Here is a 17,551-nt window from a genome sequence, read left to right as displayed (position 1 = left end):
TTTTTAGGGAGAACACACACTAAAAACCTAACTTTCAACTACCCTCGAGCACAAATACATTCTTAATTTCCATAAAATAAACAATGGAAAAAATAAAAGAATTAATTTAAATTACCCTATATTTTATTGATATATTCTCATAAAATTACGAACCAAACAAAAGAGTTTGACGGAAATACAGTAAAAAAAAGAAGGTATAGTACCAATTGTTTTGCACAGCCACTCAATTTGGAGTGAACTGAAGCTCACCACAGTGCACGTTAGCAGTAGAGACAGATTGAGTAAGCTTTCAAGTACAAAATGTATATCTGTTGTACATATCCATCATGGTTATTTGGCTTAACCTGAGCAGAGACCATATATATAGAACCATGTTGATTTGGCACAACATGAACTGGCCATGTACATGCGGTCAGATGATAATCTTTCAAAAAAATTATTATTTTTTTATTTTAAATTATAATTTTTAATATTTTACCAGATAAAAAATATTTTCAGAACCAGTATTTTATCACTCGAGCTTCTATCTATCTAACAAGGACACGGTGGGTGCTCAAAGGAGGAAGGACCCACCAACTGGTGAGATAATCCCATCAAACCTTCACCTCAGTAGCTAAGGTTAAGCAAGAAGAGCTGGTCTAATCACATATTATGATCACTTGTTAAGACTCTAAATTTGATTATAAGTCGAGATCAGGGTGACCTTTCGGGATTTCCAAATGATTGGGCATTCGAATTATTTCGACTGTGGGAGCTATTTACCACCGAGTAAAAATTAAGCGGGGATACGAGGGTATAATTTAATTAATTATACTCTAAATTTAATTATTGATTTAAATTTTATAAAATTTACATAGTTATTGACTTTATAACTCAAGAGATTATCAATGTGTACATAAACTGACCCAAATTCACATATTAATTAAAATATTAAAGAGATATTTAATTGATTTTTTTTCTCGTGAAATTGTAAGTGTGCAATACCATGCTTATATACCTACTATTTTATATTAGTTCTTGTTTTTTATAGCAATTTATATATTAATTATGATAAATTTTATTTTAAAACATTTTTTGTTCTCGTTCTGATTAATAAATTAAAAAAATAAATTTAAAACTTGAATATAGAAAGGAAGAAAATGAACATTATTTTTTTACCACTAGACTTATTATTTGAAATTGCATGTATACATATAATTAATATTTCATGGAATTTACATTTTCTTAGGAGAAAAATATTATCGAATCCATCCTAACTGCTAAAGCCGATTTAGCTACCACAAATTGTTAAAAAGACTAATTTTGAACCTTTTATAGGTCTTGATGTTATTTTTTATTTAAAAAAGAACAATTTCACCATAGATAATTGACGATATCACCTGGGATGGATATTCGGACCCCATTTTGGGTCCAGTTTCCATGGCATTCGATCAAAATTAAACACATGATACAAAAAAAAAAAGAGAATTCTAAACAGAAAATAAATACGATAATTTTCTTCATTGTTAGGAACCTTGAACACTTTATGTAGCACACTAACAACTTTAGATCTCCGAAATCTCACTGTGATTATGTGAGGTCCCTCTTTTTGTTGAGGGATTAATTAGGTCAATCTAAACATATATGATTAAATAGAAGGCCTCATAATTACTCTGAAGAAAGTCTGCTCGCTAGTCCAATGCCAAAAAGTTTTTTGATCAATTTCAAGAGAAGAGCCTGTGGTCAACTGTTTGGGATAGACTCATTTATTTAAGCTTCTAAAGATATGTTTGGAGGATCGGTTAGGTAACCTCCTAAAGCATGTTGCTATTAATTGGCCCTTATTTTTTTAAAAAAGAAAATTATGCTCAACCACCATGATTCCAAACAGGGTTTAACTATAATATTATTAAATTAACAAATTAATTAATATGATATTAGACTTCAGGAGTCCATGAAGCATTAAAAAACATGGGTCCTTCCACGAAAAAAAAAAAATACTTCTTTCATGATTATTGTCTTGAAAAATTATTCCACGACAGGTAAATTCGATAAAACAAAAATACAATTAGATTGGGTCAATGAGTAAATCGTCTGTTCTGCTATTAAAACATGTCCTTCTACTCTTGGCCCGTCGAGCATGTGCTCCCTCCACCTCGATCTAATGCCTTTCCTTTCCAGATAATTCGAGATTAAAATAAGAGGATTTGACTTGAATTAATGTAAGATAACATTATTAGTGACAGAGGGACTACATTTCAACAGACCAAAAGTACAGGGATGAAAATAATAAAAATAAAACTAGAAAAACCATATTAAGAGAATTTAAAGAGTGGAGGGACTGAATGAGATAAAGGCTGTAAAGTTACCTCTGCCCGGGGATTTGTTCTTGCTTTTCTTTTTTATCGGTGGCAATGGTACGCAAACTGCGAAAAGCAAGCCTTGCTCTTGCCGCCATGAAACGGAAAGCACTTTTCAAAACTTATTTCCAAAAGGCTCGTTTTCATGATATATGATAATATTCATATAGACTATATAGCTGGATCATTTGTACATAATAAACTAATTGCTTTAAAATACTAAACCAAGCAGCCATTTCTTTCTTGACGTTTTATTATTAAACGGTGTGTTGAACTACCTTCGTTATTGAGATTAAAGTCCATGTTTGTTAATGTAGTTCAATCGTGTTTTTATAATATTTTAGTTTTTAAATTTTTTTATATTTTAATGTTAAAAATAAATTTATAAAAATAAAATAAAAATATTATTTTGATACACATTCAAATAAACAAGTATTTTCAAATACAATATTTCCTGTACTCCCGAACAAACTTTAAATTTATTTTTAAAGTCTAGAAAAAAGTACACTACTATATAGTATTTTATAGTTGTATTGGATTTAAAATTTATAAAAAAACTACTTTGCACATTTTAAATTTGAATTTCAATAACAAAGGAGAGAGTATACATTCTTAAATTTAAGTAATCACACTAACCTTCTAGGATTAAATCAAATTATGTATCCACAAATCGGATTTGATTCAAGCTTGGTGTAAAAAACAATTAAGCAATTAGAGAGCTTAAAAGCTAGTTATGATGGACTGGGGCTGTGATTGGATTGATGGGCCCTCGCTGAACAGGAAATAGTATCCTTGCACCACGGTTTTGAATTCCGCGTCATTCATAATTTCAACTGTCGCTTGATGAGAAGGCCAACAAATATTTGAGAATTCTGCTGGAGTGAGAGGACCAAGACGTCCACCGATCTAAAGCCTGGTTTTTTAGTTTATTATTGATGGTTTTTTAAAGTTTTTTTTTATTTAAAAATATATTAAAATAATATATTATTTTTAAAATAATATCTTTAATATTAATATATTGAAATAATTTTTAAATATGTTCAAAACCTATTTAAAAACTTTAAGAATAAAAAATAATTAGAGTCTAATCTTCATGAATAATTTATTATTTGTATTATTATTTTCATATTAGAAAAAAATAATTGAAAAAAAAATAAAATTTAAATAAAAAATTATAATATTTTCAAGAATAATATCAAAATTAAAAAGTAGGTGAATCTAATAAATGTTTTTTGAAGTGTCAAAATAAATTAAGAAAAAAAAGAAGAAAGGAGAAAAAGAAAAGGGCCAAGCCTCACAATTAGCCTAGCAATAGTAGTAGGCTTGGAGGCCGAGCTCGCTCGCATGCAGCGTTGCTTTATATTTTTATCAAGGGGATGTGTTAAAAACTGAAAAGACAAGTCGTCTATCTAAAAATAACAGTGCTAGTGCAATTGAACCCGCAACCTCATGGTTGTGACTTACGTGCTAACAAATTCTAAAATATTGACCCGTAACCTTATTTGTGATATCCATTTTTTAGAGTTTTTAACCTTTTATTATATGCTATATCTAAAATGTCCAATTTTTATGGGTCGAGTTGTATCCGAGAGGGCAAGGACTCCAAATAAGTTCATTTTTTCAACACGCCTACCATAAATTGACATAATATATACGTGGTTACAATTTACAAGGTGATTTGAACTGATGGAAATACTTACTATACAGCAGCTCTAAAATGTTGCTAAATCCTACCACAGCAAGATCGAGAATCATTCACTACTCCCCCAGTCTCACAAAACGGCTACACTTTATTGCTATCAAGAGCATCAATTGTTAAGTAAAAAAATACCTTATTTTTATTTGGTACATCTTAATAGCTGATCCCTGCATAGTTGAAGGAAGAGCTAGCTAGCTAGGGTAGGGTGCCCAATCAACATGCCAAAACGTGGTTGCAAGTGCTGGAAACACAATGGAGTATTTATAGCCAAAGTTTTTAGTGGCATGTACTTTATTGGAAGATTCTAACTCCAAGATAAGGAGGGCTACGAGTTGACAAAGAATCCATTAATCTTGTATTTGTTCTAAACTTCAAATCAGTTTTTCCTGATTTTACATTAAGATTCACCCTTTGAAAATGGGTGTCCTTTGAGAATATATTTTTTCATGATTGCCAGTTTGTTGCGGATTTTACTCTAAAAAAATAATTTTGATCAAATTGAACAGGTGTTCGGTTTGATCCAGGTTATATTCTCAATAAATAGTATATTCTGGTCTAGTTAGATTTTTTGGTTCAAATCGGATCGTGAATACCCTTACTCACGAGTCATTATGTAAGAATTTGTTTGGAACACTTAAATTTTGAATTTTATTTTTGTTTAAATTTTATTTTTATATAAATTTTTTATTGTTTGAAAGTTATGATGTAAAAAATATTTTTTAAAAAATAAAAAAATATTTTATTTTAATACATTTTAAAAAATATATTTTAAAAATTATACCTGGATGACTTTTAAAAACTTAAGCCTTAAGCGATTGAAATGTCGGTCAACTTAGCAGAGAGCATTTATACAACAAAGTATTCGATTCCATTGGCGGAAACAGACTGATTACTCCTGAGGTGGAGGAGTGGTGGCTGTTCGTAGTGAGTTCTAGCATGTTTTCCTCAATTAAGCTAGCTTATTACCAGGTCAGAGATACCATGCACTATTATTCTTGGCAAATAATCTTGATTGTTATGTCAAGATATATTGCGCAAATCTTTATGATCATATATTCTAATACTTTTTAAGCACGGCATATCTTCAAATTATATGATGGTGGACAAGTTGCGCGGTGGAATAATTAATTTGTGTCTTTATACACGATTCCATCGTTCATTTGCAGGTCTTCTTCTTCTTCTTCTTTTATATATATATATATATATATATATAAGCAATTAAGGTCTTCTTTCTTGCTATTTTTAGTTTTATTTTATTTTTAATAGGACAGTTCTTACAAATTGATTAAGAAATTAATTTGATTTAGGACTCACCAACCCTCGAGATTGATATACCTTCCATCATGTTCTGATCCCAGCAACAAATCAATTTAAACAAGAGCTACTTTTTTTTTTTTTTTTTATGTTTCGAACTTTAGATTCGGTCGTGAGAAATGAAATTCTCAAGAATATGCTAGATCTAATTAATAGGGTGGTTTCTTTTGAAGGAAATGAACTTAATTCCGATAATTTCTTTTAGCTTCGGAAAATTAACTCAGTGTAGTACTAGATTTATATATTTTCTCAAATTTATAAATTTTATAGATTAAATCTCAAATATTTCCCATATTTATCAACTCTGGCATTTACCAATTCTTTAAATAATTTGTCTAATGTGCACATTTTATGTTCTAAAAATGACATTGATTTAAAGAAAATTTGATAAAAAAGCTAATGAATGTTAATATTTTTTAAAAAATTATGATGCACATGAAATAACTAGTGACATCTTATTAATTACCTTATAAAATCTACTTTAAAAAAAGACATACACTAATTAATATGAAAGAGAATATATATAATTTATAATTTATAATTTATAATTCATAAAATATAATAAAAATATCTTCACTTAATATTTATCTTTTCAATTTGTATCTTTCTATTTTTTCAAAGAAAGAGACACATACTAGTTTGAGAGGAAAAAAAAAATCTATGACTCACAAAAATAATAAAAATATCTCTATTTAGAATATTTATTTCCTTACTTGTATCTTTCTATTTCTTTAAATTGAATTGAGAGCAATTAATAGGATTATATTAGTTATTTTATAAGCGATGTTGATGTATTAAAATGATATTTATTTGAAGAAAATTTAAAAAATAATAAAAAGACTTATTGATTTTTTTTTAAAAAATCATTTAAGACTTAATTGATAAAATTTATAAGTTTTGGACTCAATAAAAAATAAATATATAAGTTTAAGACTAAATTGAGGTTTCTTCTTTCTTTAATTTTTTTTTATAATCATATGATCATTTTTTTCACACAACAAAAATAATTTTTAACATGCATTTGTCTAATTTTTTTTTCAAATAAATCTGGAGGGCATCAAAAAGTATCATACAAATGATAAATAATGTTATAGCATGTGGCTATATAACAATTGCTGCTTGTATAAGCTGTTTGAACCCATTTCCGTGTTTAAAATTCTTTTGGAGATATTAATTTGAACTTCAAATATAATTTAAATAATAAAAAATAGTAAAGCAAATATGAAAGAAGATGCTCTAATTTATTACGGTAATTTTCAAATAAAAAATTCTAAAAATACCCTTTTCTTTTCTGTCAAAACCCCTATAACTTCTCTTCACCATTTCATATTTTACCGAATCCAAGTTCTTGTGTTGACTAGAAAAAAAACACACATGTAATGGGAAAAAAGACGTAAATAAATAAACTTATGTGCCATATATATGTAGCTGAACTAAAGCATCTCGGCTGTCTGAAATGACAATCAACCAGGTGCTCTAAGAGGAAGCCCATTTCATGCTCAGGCTGGCAGTAGCACCTCAAGCAACAAGGACAAAACCCGGGTTTCTAGTTTCAACATTCGAAGAAGAAATATCAACGCTAAAAATGTAATTTGCCAATCAATGGGATTTTGACAAACTTTTTAATATTAGGTAATTGAAGTGGGATTATGGTGGATACTATACCTTGTTTATCAGTACATTTTCAGCAAAGTCAACTCCTTTGCTGGATAATACTAGAGAAATGTATCCTTCTTCATTGGATTGTAGATTATGGGCAGTTGCAGCTAGCATCAATACAAGACAGAAAACTAAGAAATACAAAGGGTCTGCCATGAAATTAACTGGAGCAAAGAATGATTCTTGTAAAGGCAAAACAATTAAAATTGTTAATTTAATTCATTTCCACATCTATTCATCGATGTACCGACAAAAGGCAAAAATTATTTGAAGGGCGCGCATTACAGCCCAATGAACACATAATTGCAGTGATTGGTGTAACAATTATAGTTACAAAATTTTCTTGTAATTACAGTTTTTAAATACAAAATTGGACAAATGAAAAAAGAAGAAAAGAAAAACTTGAAACCCGGCCCGTGTTGGGTCTCAAGATTTTATAACTGGTCAGCTCTCACATCAGTAGTTGAACCAATTCCCACCTGCAACCATGGAGATGAACTTCCACTAGTGCTCATGTCTTTTAATTCACCAAGTTTTGCTAACTTCACCTTACTATCTGCTTCATCATTCACATTCTGGACTGAACTATAATAATTATTAATATCATCGTTATTGTTGTCTTTGGTGTCACGATGATCCTTTTCATTTTGGTGCTGATGATTGTTGTCATCCTTTACTTTTGCATCAACTCTCGTCCAAGGTTGTAAGTAAATCTCAGTAGAAACCGCAATATTTGAAGGGTTTGCAACAGGTGGATGAGCAGGAAGATTGAGATCAAGTGTGAGATCTAGTGGCTCAGAATTGTTGATAAACTTTGGTCGTCGTTGAATTTGGTCCAAGTGATCCTGAAATTGATGGAACTTGGGGAAAGATGAAGTGTCTGGAGAATTTGAAGTGAGCCAATGACACCTTTTATGGCCACCTAATGCTTGTCCGGATGAAAATACACGATGACATATGGAACATTCGTGCACTTTGGATTTCCTTTTCGAAGTGGAAGCCAATGGAGGAGTTGAACCATGATCGAATTGCAAAGTCGATGTCGATTTTGTTGAAAAGAATTCATCATTTGTGATGAAATCTTCATCATGATCAGCTAGGCTATCTTCCATGCTTTGATCAAGCGGGGCTGCATAACATCCTTTAACCTTCTTGTGGCTAGCTCTATGTCCACCCAATGCTTGATGTGAATTGAAAACTTTCTTGCATGCTTTGCATTCAAACATTCCTTTAGCAATCCCCTTGGCCTTGTCTAATGGTGGCTTGTATTCCACGTGAGCCATAAAATTCAACGGATTTCTTCGCTCTTCTTCTTTACTAGCAGATGCACAAGACTCCTCAGGCTCGGTTTCAAAGGGATCAACTGTTGCATTAGATAGCATCATGAGGCAATTAGCAAGATCTTCCTCTTCGCTTGACGGGCAACTTGAGTTAAAATTGCCAACTTTAGCTCTCAATGATCGTTTTCTTTTAGACCAATAGCAACCCCTTCTTGGAGTTCCACCCTCCTCGTCCGATCCTGGAGAGGAAACAAGTAATTGATCTGCTTCCTCGGACGTGCATCTTCCATGTTCAAGAAAAGACTTCCATGACAAGAATTCTTTGCCACAATTTTCACAAACCCGACAGCTCTTCAATCGATTTGGATTCGTTCTTAACGCATACATACGCCTGGTTCCAGGGGGCACGGTGGCTCCCAATTTATCTTCCCAGTCACTAGCAGGATCTTCATCTTCCATGTTGACATTCTCATCACCTATTCCGTGTGCTCTCATGTGCCCTCCTAGTGCTCTTCCACACATAAATCCTTTCTTGCATATTTTACAAAAGTGCTTGAAGTTTGGTTGTTGATCCACAAGCAAAGCCATATAAAGTGGGAAAAAAAACAACAAACGAAAGAAATGAAAAACTAAGAGAGAAAGAATTAATGAATATTAATCAATGAAGTGAGGTTAACTAATGATGTAAGAGATCGAATGGGGCGAAGTTTGTTCTCGTAGCGCAACTTGCTGTAGGGTTGTATGGTTAAGAGTGCTAACCAGACCTAGCTTCTAGATATAGCCATGGTTTAGAGAGAGATAAGAGTAAATAATAGTTGAGAATATGGTGCCAAGTGGTGGGAGGTTAAGAGGGCTAGAGACTTTTTCTATAACATTGTGGTGGTGGCGCCACCGGTCAAACAAACCAAAGGAGCTTAGGTCCGTACGTCTGTGGGAGAAAGAGAGAGTGGTGAGTGAGGGAGTGAAAGGGGAAGAGAGTAGTGGTTCTAACTGCCATACCTATTCATATCCCTTCAATTCCAAGCCAAGAAAACTAAAAACTCATGCTTCTCCCTGTTTGTCGGTTGGTTCAAGCTGCCTTTCCACACAAATATTATGTCATTTGTCTAATAAAAACATATGTGTGTTTGTTTCCACTTTTTTAGTTTCGGAACAACTCATGAAATCTCCGAGTACAATGCGGATCAATTTGGATAAGTTTTAGGGTCTGCTTGATCTTAGTCCACCGAGAGCAGTACTATGTGAGAAGCTAGCTAATTCAGTGTGATCTTCGTTTCTACGATTTAAATAAATTTTCCCTAAAAAGTTGTGTTATTTTTCATAAACATAAAACACACATTTCTTAAATTCAAATTATATATATATATATATATATATATATATATATATAATGTGTGTGGGATGTCTCTTTCTATAAAATTTGAGATTTCCATAAAAGATATCTCTATCTCAAATTGAGAGCAAACTACCTCTAATTGTAAAGAAAAAAAAAGCGCGATATTAGGTAATGTTTTGATAAAATTTTACTCATATTAGAGACGGAAATATCTCATGAAAGAAGAAAAGGAAGGGCTATTCCTATTTTATTTTGCCTAGCCCAAATAAACCTTCCAAAGAAAAATAAATAAATTAAAAGAACTTGCGTCTTTCCCACGCGATCGTTTGTACGTATCAGAAATCGCTGAAGCTTGGAATGAAAAGGATGATTAAGAGAATTTGAAAATTACTCCATTTAATTTATGCAATAAATTGAAAAGATTGACGAACGGATTAATTCAATAAACAAAAAACGGAAAAAAAATATTATTTCTGTGCAGCGTTACTTCGCTCTCGCTCGGTTGAATTTGCACATTAATCCATTTATAGTATTCAATCGGGTAGTCATCGAGAATCATTTTGCGCTATTTTACTGGTTCAGCAGAAGATTTGGGCATTGTTGTTCCTATGCATGTCGATGTTTATATTGGAGCTTCATACAGTAATGCTATAATTACCTAAGACATCTAAAATATTTAGAAAACATTATGGTGCTTCGCTATTTATATATGGATAATAAATCACCTCAATCTTTTTATTTATTTATTTTTACTTTGTAGACTCTCTCTCTCTTTCAATTAGACCCTTCAGAACCGAATTTAACCTAATTTGATGAAATTATGCTTTTCATTTTCTTTTTTTTCCACTCTCCCCTTTCTATATGAACTCAATTTTGTTTTTTAGTTTCTAAACTGTTTTTCTTCCGATTAAATCCTTTTACAATCTAATTTGATGAAATAAGGCTCTTCCTCTACCTCTTTTTTTTTTTTTTTTCAATTCAACCTTTTTTTTCCTTTCCCCTCATTTTTATTTCAATTTCATCCTTTATTTTCTCAATTTTATCATCATATATTTTTTTAATAGTCATCCGGATTGTTCTAGAACTAATTAACCAAGTCAACCGGATCATATCATAACATCTCTAACATGATTTAATTTTAAACTCGGGCTAGATAAAGAGTCAAGTTTGAGGTTTTTTTTTCTTTCAATTCCATCATTTTCTTTTCTAAATTATGACTTCAAACCTTTTTTCACCCGTCAACATGGTTGTTTTTAGACCGGTCAAGTTGATTGGATCATATTAAGACAACCCCCACATGGTTTAATTTTAAACTCGGGTTAGGTAAGAAGTTTTGAGATTTTTTTCTATCATTTTTTTTTCAATTTCATCATCATCGTTTTTTACCAGTTGGGTTGGTTGTTTTTGAACTGACCAGGGTGATTGGATCATGTCGGGACAACTCCCAAATGATTTAATTTTAAACCCAAGTTAGGTAAGAAGTCGAATTGAAAATTTCAAGATTGACTCGTTGAGCCAAGTTTATAACAATTTCAAATAGTTCACAATGACGTAAATATTTTTTTTTTGTTATGTTCAATTAATTTTTTTATATGATCCGCAACAAAATGCTAGCATATAAACTAGTTATCTCTAAGCTAAATTGTTGCTATATTGTGATTTGTTGGTATATGTTTGGGTTGGTGTTTCTGCTTCACGAGGCTGGTTATCTTTGTGACTATGAAAGATATCTCATCGGTGAATCAGTAAATTAAATTGCCAAATTGGTTTGGTTCTCAAATTGAGTTGTTTATGCAATTGATCCAGGTTTGGTTCTCAACTTAGGTCTTTTAAGAAATTAGTTTGATCAAACCTTATCAAACCAACTTGAACCGATGATCTAATCAGTTTGAACGAATGTAACATAACGGACAAGCCTACAAGCCAACCCTACCAAAGATGTGTCATTAACTTTTTTAAACATAAGTGACAAGTCATCCCCCAAGCAGACATGTCATTTACTTTAAGGGAAAATAATTGAAAAATGTATCATTGTGTTAACAGTCGAGTCATTAACCTCTTACTTGGAAGCACTTGTGTCACCATTAGGTCATAACAAAAAAAAGTAAAGCTGAAGGGGTTTTCACTGTACACATATATAATTCACTTTCACTATAATATTATAATTATGATTTTTCCCTTTTTAAAAACACTCAATTGCGATCTATTAATCATTCAATTCTTTTCAGTATGATTAAATCACTTAATTTTTATTTTTTTGTTATTTTGTTAAGGTTATTTTTTTATGTTTCTCTCCAAGTAGTTTTTATCGTTATGTTCTCTCCTGTTGAAACCTGAGAGGTTCTTACATAACACATCCTATGCCATCTCTCTGTCTCCCCGTCTTCCATTGCATTCTCTCTAGTTATCTGATAGAGATAATAATCTTATTTATCTGATAGAGATACAGACAATTAAATCGTCATTAGCATTTGTGTAAAATAAAAGAAAAAATCAATAGCTTAGCTATGATTTGAATTCTTATTAGTGATCTGCTCCCACGGGTTGTTTAATGGAACGCTTCGAAATGGGTAGAAGAAGAAAGTTGACTTTTTTGTTTTTTACAGAGATATCACTCGTCACTCTTCAAAATAGACCAGTAATATATTTTTCAGTTTCAACTTCAAAAACTGATTTTGAGTTAATTTTTTTTTTTGTAGAGAACTGTATTTATCAGTTCGGTTGGAATTTTAATCCCAAAATCAGACTTTATAACACCCCTATAAGAGTAAGTATAAAGTAGTTCTATCCATTTAGGTGGTGGTCCAGTAGTAAGAACTTGAGATTAAGAGGATTGTTTTCTCTATGATCTCAGGTTCGAGTCTTGTGGTTGCTAATATGATGACCACTGTAGGCTTGCATGGTCATTAATTTCAGGGCCTGTGGGATTAGTCGAGATGCGCGCAAGTTGGCCCGGATACCCATGTTTAACTAAAAAAAAATATAGAATAGTTCTTGAATTTAGCTTAATTGATGAATCTCTGAGTTTGCTTTCCAGAAATCATCAATTTAACTGCTATAAACTTCAGAGTCATTAGAAATTTATGTAATTATTAACTTTATAATTTTAAAAAATTAATTAAAATACGCACAAGTAGTACAAATACCCATAATATATATATACCCGGATCTCGCTTTCCATATTACCTTCCATTCCTCACTGTCTCACTATCACTTATTAAAATTATATAATCAAATTAACAGTCATAAAAAAAAACGATTACCTTTATAATTAAATAAATCAAATAAATAGTCCCGTTAATAAATAATTACCCTCCTAATCAAATAAAAAATAACGACTACCACAGCAACCAGATTTGTTTTCTTAATTTATGTTGATAGAATTGTTAAAAGACGAAAACACCCTATATAAATAATAACCTTAAAAATCCAATTTCTCTTCCATCCGGTCACCACTCATACCCCCCTCTATCTCCTTCACCCGCCACCAACACCACCAATTTTACTATTTCACGACATTGATGGGAAGTTAGCGTGTTGGAATCGAAGGAAGGCTCAGACTTGTCATTGTTGGGATTGATGCAATGGTGTTTATCACTTTCTGAATTGTTTTGATTCTTATCCTCTTTTACATTGTAATTCAAATATCTGTTCACCTTTTCTTGGTGATGTTTTCACAATGGCTGTTGTTGCTGCTCTTCTTCATTTTATCCAGCAAAAATCATGGTTGGTTTTGTTTGTAATCTCTGCAGAAGAAACAGAGACGAGTTGTAAAGGGCAAAGATGATGGTCTCCGAGGGTTTTGGTGAATGGCTGATCATTTGAGCCATTGTAAAGGACAATTCAGGCATACAGATTATTAAAACATATGTTAAATGGAAACTTGAAATAATTTAGACGTCATGTATGGGCATGGATTAACGTATGTAAATAGTCAGAAAAGTTGCCGTGACAATTTCAATTAGTCAATGAACTGTTGGCTAAGCAAAGCTATTAATTGCTTCCATGAGTGAAGTGAGTTTAGTCTCTAACCCATCAATTACAATAATTAATTTTGCTTCGATTTAAAGCATCCATAACTGGGTTACTTAAGTAGTGATAGTGATAAGTAAAGAAGCTTACTTGGTTAGTGTAGGCCTTGAAGCAACCAGTCCACTTTACAGTCCTAAGATGATCGAGACCTCTCACTGAAGAAGTTAAATTGGGTGATGAACTAGCACTACCAACCACTACACCAAAGAGTGTGAATTAGCCAATGTTTTTTTTTAAAAAAAAATTATTTGCCTCATCTTTGCTAGCTAATCCCCCCAATGTAGTCCAACTTTTTCTTGGTTTTGGTTACATAATGGTTTAAATTGCCAAATATATTTTTATAAATATAATTTTATCAAGTAAAAAGACATTCATTATAAACTAATCGAGAATTGTTAGTATAATTTATAAATAAAAAATTTTTTTATTTTATTTTGAAAAAAAACATTTCCTCCTACTTGTTTATAAATATGAGTTTTTATTGTGTAGTATATTAAATAAAAGTTACAATAAAAGAACTCTTCTAATAAATGTTTTATTGAGTTTAATTCAAAATATTAATGATTAATATTTTTATGCCTCTTAAATCAATATATTTTACTTTTTATTTCTTTTCATACTCAAAATATTACTAAAGAGTCTTTATTTTTACTTATTTTCCACTAGAGTGCTTATGCAATGAAAATTCATATATAAAGTGCAATATTGCATTCTGTTAGTGTTTGAAGTGTATGGTAAATTATAAATCTAATTTTATAGATAGAACTATTTCTTATTATCACCGTTAAATTGTTTTATAATCAGATTTTAAATAGATTATTACTAATTAAAATTTTATTTATTCACATAAAAAAAAATCCACATAACCTACTCTTGATTTGATTAAATATGACAACTTATCATGTCAGCCAATATTTCAGGATATCTTACATAGATTATAAGAATTTTAAGTTAACATACAAACTTTTTCGAAAACATCTGAATAAATATTTTTATTCTATTAATCACTCTTGATGTGACAAAATATCATTATCTACTAAAAATCCAGTTGATATATCCAGTGTCTTGTTTCTTATTATCTCACAGTGTTATTGAACTGACATGTGAAAACTACCTGTCGTCTCTCCCATGTGCACGAAGAAAAGGACTGGATTTGGGAGAGGGTCCTTTAGAATCGACACATTTACAATTTTTTTTTTTTTTTTTTTTTTTTTGTGAAATGGTCGGGCTAGGTTGAATAAGCAGTGGCGTGATTGCCTGGACGAAGAATTTTTTGTCAGGCTTTGCCGCTTAAAACAAGGCCGCGACTTCGTGGACCAGCCTACCATTACATGGGCTCAAAATTCAGATGCGACCCATATTCTGGCAACCCCAGTTTCTGCCCAAACTTTATTTAAGAAAAAATAAATAGAAAATAGTCTTTTCCAAACCCTTCATAATAAAATCAAGGTTATCTGATTGTCAAACCTTACTTACGTATTAGCCCATAAAATAGAGAGTTTAATGCACATTATCCTCCATGAAAGTCTAATGTGTTATACAAGCTTTCTGAACTATTTAATTTTGTGTTTGGAAATATATTTAGATGTATTTTAAAAATATGTTTAGCTTAAAAAAAAATCAAATTAATATTTTTTAATAATTTTAATTTATTTATGTTAAAAATTAAATGAAAATTTAAAATTAATTATTTTAATATATTTTTAAATAAAAATAATTTTTAAAAATATTATATACCATATTACCAAACAAACGGACAAAATAAAAGGTACCATGACGTGATGACAAGTTACTTATATAGCTCTCAGTTTAAAGACAAAGTAAGAAGTGCCATGACGTGATGACAAGTTACTTATGTACCTCTCAGTTTAAAGACAAGGTAAAAAGTGATGAAAGAAATGCCCACGTGGTAAAGCTAATCATTCATCCTTTATAATAAGATTCCATGTTCCTTGGAACATACATACATACGCACATGCATATGATCTGCTCCATATGGAACTATAGCTTTCATGTAGCAACTACTAATTAAAATTAACTAGTGATCTATAAGTTTGTCCGGGTGCCCATCCTGCCGGAATTACACCGCTAGCTACAATGGTCTTGCCGGACTCCAGAGATGTTAGCTTAATAGAAAGCGGGGCACGTAACAACGAGCCTGCGTCGAGCTTCCAAACAGCACCCCATGATTTTTGCATGGGAACCCATGAATCTGAATCCAATGCCTGTTTTAATTCCACGGATTTAAGCTCACCATCTCCGTCTTCGTATTCAACTACAGTTGCAAAGTAGTAAGGGTTTGATCCAGAATCAACATGGAAGGTCACCGTCTTACCAGGCCAGTTGCATGGGACCCTGCAAGCCAATAACGATGCATTATTAGACAAAAATTGACACTTGACACTTAAAACAAATCGATTCGATTCTGATAATATTCTAATAGAGATTTTAATTAAAATCTTTTTAAATTTATCTGGGATTAGTAATCATAATGAAAAGTCTATGCCCGCAAATTATGATAATAAAAAACTCAAGTTAAATATGCTTGACGGGATGTATGCTTGAATAAATTAAACAGAAGACTTTGGTTACAATACTAATTATAAAAATTGACTAAATGTGCGTAGGAAATATTTCCCCCCCTTCTTTTCTCCTCCCCCATTTCTCTCACAAATTTATAGTACCTTTGATGTTGAATTTGCAAGACTCCAGCATTACGAAGTTGATCTTCCTTGCCAGATATTGCCATGGCCCCAAAAGCAGTGCCACTTAAATCAAAATGAAAGGATTCCTGGGCACAGGGACTTCCAGGACACTGATCTGTGATAACCACAGTAACTGGATTCCCTGAGCATGCAGCATTCGAACTCGACGTGCATTTCACCTAATTAATTAAAATTGGACCAGCATATTAGATAAGGCACAAATTAAAGATAATATTTATTGCTAACAATTAAAGAATCAATCTTCATTCAAATACTTGTTTAAAAAGTATTTGGTATACATAGAAATTAAACTAGCAAGTTATTATTAGCAAACATGGTTCACCTGATAACAAGCTCCACATCCCTGGCCTGATTTGTATATAGAATCGCCTCCAGCTGATATAAATGAAGAGAATGGTGCTTGCTCCACAGCATTCCCATAGCCACAAGCTCCACCTACACATGCACACACAAAATATGAAGAACCTAACACAGACTCTCTTTTTAAATTGGAAAAAAGGCAGCAAGGATTCATTAATTCATGATGTTTCAGTCTCTATTTCAATTACCATCACTTCCAGCACCAGTGGGACTGCCGTACCAAGTAGCCCCAGCAGGCGACCAGTCAGAATTAGATTGTATCTTTGAGACATTGAAGAGCTTGGGATGGAAGCAGTGGCAGGAGTTCGCCAAAAAGAAAGCTAGAATAATGGGGAGAAGGAATGGATTTTGAAAGGAAATTATAGCCATAGTGAATTATTGATGTATCAAGGAACTGCTACTGTAATCAATAGCAATGTTGTTGTTTTGATGATGGGTCTAAATGGAAAAATAGACTCGTATTTATAGAAAAAGAGCTCTGCATGGTTTCAAATGAGTACAAGCATGAGTGGGCACGTGGCATAATGAGATTGAGTTCCATTTTTTCAAGGTACAAGACAAATTGTAAGATACGTAAAGCGCACGCTCTTAAGAAGGAACAATATATATATATATATATATATATATATATATATATATATATATATATATATATATATATATATATATATATATATATATATATGAAACAATCTTAGATTTTCAAGATAGATCTCACATATAGATAATATATATTTAGAAAAATATGTTTCTTTGAAAGTTGACATTAAAGATTAAGTTAATAAAATTAATAAAAAGAAAAAAAT

At 31.5% G+C, this 17,551-nt stretch overlaps 2 protein-coding genes and 1 long non-coding RNA gene across 3 annotated transcripts; all 3 read right to left on the bottom strand.

Annotated features, from left to right (window-relative positions):
* Window positions 1-1,970: 1,970 nt before the first annotated feature.
* LOC133681449 (uncharacterized) lies at window positions 1,971-4,257 on the bottom strand. Its single transcript, XR_009836519.1, has 2 exons — window positions 4,171-4,257; window positions 1,971-2,426 (listed from the first exon to the last, which is right to left on the bottom strand). It is a non-coding gene; the product is annotated as an uncharacterized LOC133681449 (long non-coding RNA).
* A 2,954-nt stretch (window positions 4,258-7,211) lies between these two features.
* Window positions 7,212-9,272, bottom strand: LOC133682293 (zinc finger protein ZAT9-like). The gene has a single exon (XM_062105576.1). It carries the CDS (start codon window positions 8,877-8,879, stop codon window positions 7,446-7,448), a length of 1,434 nt encoding a protein of 477 aa, XP_061961560.1. The 5' UTR covers window positions 8,880-9,272; the 3' UTR covers window positions 7,212-7,445.
* Window positions 9,273-15,549: 6,277 nt separating this feature from the next.
* On the bottom strand, window positions 15,550-17,160 carry LOC133681535 (putative expansin-B2). Its single transcript, XM_062104600.1, has 4 exons — window positions 16,934-17,160; window positions 16,708-16,820; window positions 16,344-16,543; window positions 15,550-16,014 (listed from the first exon to the last, which is right to left on the bottom strand). The coding sequence occupies exons 1-4, from the start codon at window positions 17,112-17,114 to the stop codon at window positions 15,684-15,686; spliced, it is 825 nt and encodes a 274-aa protein (XP_061960584.1). The 5' UTR covers window positions 17,115-17,160; the 3' UTR covers window positions 15,550-15,683.
* Between the last annotated feature and the right edge of the window lie 391 nt (window positions 17,161-17,551).

This window comes from Populus nigra, chromosome 2, assembly GCF_951802175.1.
Source record: "Populus nigra chromosome 2, ddPopNigr1.1, whole genome shotgun sequence".
Lineage (NCBI taxonomy): Eukaryota > Viridiplantae > Streptophyta > Magnoliopsida > Malpighiales > Salicaceae > Populus > Populus nigra.
The sequence above is the reverse complement of the archived record's forward strand: the minus strand, read 5'-3'. Positions and strand labels throughout refer to the sequence as shown.

Bases quoted from the DNA above. Each gene is read 5' to 3' on its own strand.
- LOC133682293 (XM_062105576.1), bottom strand. From the start codon at position 8,879: ATGGCTTTGCTTGTGGATCAACAACCAAACTTCAAGCACTTTTGTAAA.
- LOC133681535 (XM_062104600.1), bottom strand. From the start codon at position 17,114: ATGGCTATAATTTCCTTTCAAAATCCATTCCTTCTCCCCATTATTCTA. The intron at 16,544-16,707 runs GTGAACCATGTT...TTAATTAATTAG, and splicing joins GATGTGGAGCTTGTTATCAG to GTGAAATGCACGTCGAGTTC. The intron at 16,015-16,343 runs GTACTATAAATT...ATTGGCTTGCAG, and splicing joins TTGCAAATTCAACATCAAAG to GGTCCCATGCAACTGGCCTG.